This window comes from Harpia harpyja, unplaced genomic scaffold (assembly GCF_026419915.1).
Source record: "Harpia harpyja isolate bHarHar1 unplaced genomic scaffold, bHarHar1 primary haplotype scaffold_326, whole genome shotgun sequence".
NCBI lineage: Eukaryota > Metazoa > Chordata > Aves > Accipitriformes > Accipitridae > Harpia > Harpia harpyja.
Window position 1 is genome coordinate 25,458 of NW_026293275.1, and position 6,373 is coordinate 31,830.

The window sequence follows — 6,373 nt, forward strand, 5'->3', positions numbered from 1 at the left end:
GATCCATGGTGGCCCAGATCCGTGGTCGATGGTGGCCCAGCTCCGTGGTCAATGGTGGCCCAGATTTGTGGTCTGTGGTGGCCCAGCTCCGTGATCCGTGGTGGCCCGGCTCCGTGTCTTTGTGTCCCTAGTCATAGTCCGTGGTGGCTTGCCCGTGTCTCTACGTCCCTAGCTGTCATCCGTGGTGGCCCCTCTCCGTGTCCCCTCCTCGTGGGCCTTGGTGGCCCGCCTTGGGGCTCACCGGGTCCTAGTTGCGATTCATGGTGGTCTGGATCCAACCCACGTGTTGCAGACGCGGGTGTAGACCCCCGGGCGCCCGGGCAGGGCGCAGGTTTGCAGCCCCCACGACACGATGCCTTGGAGGGTCCCGTTACAGGACAGCGGCCCCCCGGAGTCACCCTAGGGAGAGAGGGGACGGCGGTTTTTGGGGGGGGGGCGGAGCTTGGGGACACCCCCGGGGGCGGCCGGGGCTGGAGGACACGTGGGATTGGGGGGACATCAAGGTGGGATGGCGGGGAAGCTTGAGTTTGGGTGGCCGTGGAGCGGGGGGGGGGCGGAGATGTGGATTTGGGGGGGGGGTGGGGCAGCTCTGGATTTTGGGGGGCGGAGTGTTTTTGGGGGGGCCCACGACACAACTTTGGGGCTACCGTGAGTTTGGGGTTCCTCTTACCCAACGGGAAGCAACAAATCGGGGCGGGGGGGGGGGGGAGCGTGTTTCCCTTTGGGTGGGACAACGCTAGGTTTCGGGGTGGGGGTGGAGGGATTTTGGGGGTGCCCCCTCCCCGGACCCCGCCCACCCCCCCCGATACCTGGCAGGAGTCGATGCGCTGGTTGCGCACCCCGGCGCAAAGCATGTTGGGAGTGATGCGTTGGGGGTAGGCCTGGCGGCAGGTGGAGGTGGGGATGATGTCCACGTAGGCGCAGATCAGGTGCCGGGGGATGGTCACTGCGGGGGGAGGGGGAGGCATGGGGAGGGGTCTGGGGGGGGCGGGGACACCCCCAGGGGCTGCTGGGCTGCTCTGGGCCCTACTCGTAGGTTACTCGTAGGTTACTCGTAGGTTGCTCGTAGGTTACGTTATAGGCTACGCATCGGTTACTTACAGGTTATGCATCAGATACTTACAGATTGCTCATAGGCTACTTGGAGGTTCCCTACAGGTTACTTACGGGTTATGCGTTGGTTACTATGAGGTTACGTATAGGTTATGCATCGGTTCCTCATCGATTCCTCGTACGTTAGTCGTAGGTTACTCATCGGTTACTTCTAGGTTGCTCCAGCTTTGCTGTGATACTAGCCTGGCTCTGCCCCAACTTCCCCACGGGCTCGCTCCGACTTTCACCCCCAGGTTTGCTCCGCCTTTACTAACGGTTTACTATGACCGGGCTTGGATTTTCACCCCAGGTTTGCTCTGCCTTTACTAACGGTTTACTACGACCGGGCTTGGATTTTTACCCCAGGTTTCCACTGCCAGCTTTGCTCTGGCGTTAGTCTGGCCCTGCCACCACGGGCTGGCTACGCCTCTACCTCGGGTTTACTATAGGTTTACTGCTTTACTATGGTTTTACTAGGAGTTTACTGCAGGTTTACTGCTTTGCTATGGGTTTACTGGGAGTTTATTGGGAGTTTAGTGCTTTGCTACGGATTTACTGCTTTACTAGGGGTTTTCTAGGAGTTTACTGGTTTGCTGTGGGTGTTTACTATGAGGTATTGTGGGTTTAGTAGGAGTTTACTAGAGGTTTACTGCTTTACTATGGGTTTACTAGAAGTTAATTGTGTCTTGCTTCGCTATGGGTTTACTGGTTTACTAGTTTACTAGGGCTTACTACGTGTTTATTGCTTTACTATGGGTTTATTGTTTTGTTAGGGGTTTACCATGAGCGTGTTACTGGTTTACTATGACTTTAGTAGGAATTTACTACAAGTGTTCTGCTTTACTATGGGTTTACTGCTTTACTGTGGGTTTAGTAGGAGTCTACTCTGGGTTTACTAGCTGTTTATGGGTTTACTGGGGGTTTGCTGCTCTACTATGGGTTTGGTAGGAGTTTACTGCATGTGTCCTGCTTTACTCCTTTATTATGGGTTTAGTAGGAGTTTACTATGGGTTTACTGCTTTACTATGGGTCTAGTAGGAGTTTACTATGGGTTTACTACCTGTTTATGGGTTTACTGGGGGTTTGCTGCTTTACTATGGGTTTGGTAGGAGTTTACTCCCAAGTGTCCTGCTTTACTGGTTTACTATGGGGTCTAGTAGGAGTTTACTATGGGTTTACTAGCTGTTTATGGGTTTACTGGGGGTTTGCTGCTCTACTATGGGTTTGGTAGGAGTTACTGCATGTGTCCTGCTTTACTCCTTATTATGGGTTTAGTAGGAGTTTACTATGGGTTTACTGCTTTACTGTGGGTTTAGTAGGAGTCTACTCTGGGTTTACTAGCTGTTTATGGGTTTACTGGGGGTTTGCTGCTTTACTATGGGTTTGGTAGGAGTTTACTCCCAAGTGTCCTGCTTTATTGCTTTACTATGGGTCTAGTAGGAGTTTACTATGGGTTTACTGCTTTACTATGGGACTAGTAGGAGTTTACTATGGGTTTACTACCTGTTTATGGGTTTACTGGGGGTTTGCTGCTTTACTATGGGTTTGGTAGGAGTTACTCCCAAGTGTCCTGCTTTACTGCTTTACTATGGGTTTATCACTTTACTATGGGTTTAGTAGGAGTTTACTCCTAGTGTTCTACTTTATTATGGGTTTACTATGTGTTTAGTGCTCTAGGGGTTCACTATGGCTTTACTACAGGTCTGCGACAGGGTTACTACAGGTCTGCCATGGGTTTACTACAGGGTTACTATGGGTTTACTACAGGTTTACTATGAGTTTACTACAGGTTTACTATGAGTTTACTACAGCTTTACTACGAGTTTACTACAGGTTTACTACGCGTTTACTACAGACTTACTGCTTTGCTAGGGGTTTACTGCGGGGTTTCCCACGCCTTTCCTCCCGGCGGCGTCTCACCTTGCGGGGTGGTGATGGTGCCCCAGCCGGAGACGAGGCAGGTGGTGCCGGGCGGGGCGCAGGCGCGGGGCAGGGCGAGGGGGCTGCACGGCGCGGTTCAGCACCACGGGCCGGTCGAGTTTGAGGAGGAGGAGGTCGTTGTCGAGGGTGACGCGGTTGAAGGCGGGGTGGGGGATGGCCTTCATCACCAGGCGGTTCTGCTCCGTCCCCTCCTCTTGCTGCAGATCGTTCTCGCCCAGGCGCAGGCGGAGGCCTCTGCGTGGGTGTGGCCCCGCCCCCCGGGGGGGGGGAGGGGACAGGGGGTGGGGACATGGGTGGGGGGGGGATATGGGGAGGGGGGGACATGGGGGAGAGGTGAGGACGGGGGTGGGACACGCGGGGACATGGGTGGGACACGGGAGAGGTGACAGGGATGGGACACGGGGGGACATGGGGACATGGGTGGGACATCGGGACATGGGTGGGACATGGGAGAGGTGACAGGGATGGGACATGGGGACATGGGGACACGGGTGGGACATCGGGACATGGGTGGGACATGGAGAGGACAGAGGTGGGACACGTGGGGACATGGGTGGGACATGGGAGAGGTGGGACACGTGGGGACAGGGATGGGACGTGGTTGGGACATGGGGGTGGAGGTGGAGAGGGACGAGGACACGGGGACGTGGAAGGGGACACGTGGGGACACGGATGGGACAAACGCGGAGGGGGACAGGTGGGACGTGCGGGGACACGGGGAAACGTGGGGACACGTGGCAGGGAAAGTTGGGGGGGGACACACACACACGTGGGGACAGTCACAGCTCCGCACCCCACTGGTGTCCCCCCAGGACGCGTTGTCCCTCGTCCTCATCCTTCTGCCACGTAGCCTGTCCCCGTGTCCCCATGTCCCCGTCCCCATGCCGTGTCCCCCAACCGTGTCCCCACGCCCATCCCTTGTCCCCACCCGTGTCCCCATGCCCATCCCTCGTCCCCCAACCATGTCCCCACGTCCCTGTCCCCATGCCATGTCCCCATGCCCATCCTTTGTCCCCCTACCCATGTCCCCACGCCCATCCCTTGTCCCCCAACCGTGTCCCCATGGCCCTGTCCCCATGTCCATGTCCCCCACCCGTGTCCCCACGCCCATCCCTTGTCCCCCACCCGTGTCCCCATGCCCATCCCTCGTCCCCCAACCATGTCCCTGTCCTCATGTCCATGTCCCCCACCCATGTCCCCACGCCCATCCCTTGTCCCCAACCGTGTCCCCACGTCCCTTGTCCAATGTCTGTGCCTCTTGGCCATGTCCCCACGCCCATCCCTCGTCCCCCAACCGTGTCCCCATGTCCCTGTCCCCATGCCATGTCCCCCACCCGTGTCCCCACGCCCATCTCTTGTCCCCCAACCATGTCCCCATGTCCTTGTCCAATGTCCGTGTCTCTTGGCCATGTCCCCACGCCCACTCCCTTGTCCCCAACCGTGTCCCCACGTCCCTTGTCCAATGTCCGTGCCTCTTGGCCATGTCCCCACGCCCATCCCTTGTCCCCAACTGTGTCCCCACGTCCCTGTCCCCATGTCCATATCCCCCACCCATGTCCCCCACGCCCATCCCTTGTCCCCAACCGTGTCCCCACGTCCCTTGTCCAATGTCTGTGCCTCTTGGCCATGTCCCCACGCCCATCCCTCGTCCCCCAACCGTGTCCCCATGTCCCTGTCCCCATGCCATGTCCCCCACCCGTGTCCCCACGCCCATCTCTTGTCCCCCAACCATGTCCCCATGTCCTTGTCCAATGTCCGTGCCTCTTGGCCATGTCCCCACGCCCATCCCTTGTCCCCAACCGTGTCCCCACGTCCCTTGTCCAATGTCTGTGCCTCTTGGGCATGTCCCCACGCCCATCCCTCGTCCCCCAACCGTGTCCCCACGTCCCCGTCCCCATGCCATGTCCCCCACCCGTGTCCCCCACGCCCATCTCTTGTCCCCCAACCATGTCCCCATGTCCTTGTCCAATGTCCGTGTCTCTTGGCCATGTCCCCACGCCCATCCCTTGTCCCCAACCGTGTCCCCACGTCCCTTGTCCAATGTCCGTGCCTCTTGGCCATGTCCCCACGCCCATCCCTTGTCCCCAACTGTGTCCCCACGTCCCTGTCCCCATGTCCATATCCCCCACCCATGTCCCCACGCCCATCCCTTGTCCCCAACCGTGTACCCACGTCCCTTGTCCAATGTCTGTGCCTCTTGGCCATGTCCCCACGCCCATCCCTCATCCCCCAACCGTGTCCCCATGTCCTTGTCCCCATGCCATGTCCCCCACCCGTGTCCCCACGCCCATCCCTTGTCCCCAACCGTGTCCCCATGTCCCTGTCCCCATGTCCGTCCCCCACCCGTGTCCCCATGCCCATCTCTTGTCCCCCAACCATGTCCCTATGCCCATCCCTTGTCCCCAACCGTCTCCCCACGTCCCCGTCCCCATGTCCATGTCCCCCACCCGTGTCCCCACGCCCGTCCCCTTGTCCCCAACCCTGTCCGTCCACGTCCCCCCCCGGGCTGTCCCCACCTGCTGTTGCAGTGCGCGGCCGAGAGCACCCAGTTGTCCCGCAGGAGGATCCCCCCGCAGCGCACGGGGCTGTAGATATAAACCTGCCAGGGCTGGGAGGAGGGGATGCAGGGGTATCCCCCGATGATCCTGTCCTCGTCCTTCGTCCCCTGCCCGTCTCCGGGGACGCGGGGACGCAGGTGGGTTCCGTCCCGTCCGTGATTTCCCTTTGGCCGGGAGGACACGAGCCGCGAGACGTGTCCTGTCCGTTGGCTCCTCCTGGCCGGAAGGACGTGGGTCACCAGATGTCCCTTCCCCAGGTTCTCTCCGGGGGGACGTGGGCCACCAGAAATGTCTCCTCCATGGGGACGTGGGCCACCAATGTCCCCTCCATAGGTTCTTTCCATAGGGATGTGGGCCACCAGAAATGTCTCCTTCATGGGGACACAGGCCACCAATGTCCCCTCCCCAAGTTCTTTCCATGGGGACATGGGCCACCAGAAATGTCTCCTCCATGGGGACACAGGCCACCAATGTCCCCTCCCTAGGTTCTTTCCATAGGGATTTGGGCCACCAGAAATGTCTCCTCCATGGGGCCATGGGCCACCAGAGTTGTCCCCTCCCAGGTTCTCTCCATGGGGACATGGGCCACCAGAAATGTCTCCTCCATGGGGACACGGGCCACCAGACTTGTCTCCTCCATGGGGACACGGGCCACCGGAGTTGTCCCCTCCATGGGGACGTGGACACGGAGTGGGGGGGATGGAGGGGACCCCACGTACCCGTCAGCAGCAGGAGGAGCAGCGTGATGGGCAGCAGCTCCATGACCCTGAGGGGGACATGGA

At 59.2% G+C, this 6,373-nt stretch overlaps 1 protein-coding gene across 1 annotated transcript; it reads right to left on the reverse strand.

The window, feature by feature from the left end:
- Nucleotides 1-247: 247 nt before the first annotated feature.
- Nucleotides 248-5,968, reverse strand: LOC128138296 (trypsin-like). The gene is given in 7 exon segments (XM_052779588.1): nucleotides 248-285; nucleotides 288-399; nucleotides 810-946; nucleotides 1,053-1,096; nucleotides 2,973-3,094; nucleotides 3,096-3,267; nucleotides 5,514-5,968. Coding segments are annotated over 7 exon segments (1,080 nt in total).
- Nucleotides 5,969-6,373: the final 405 nt, after the last annotated feature.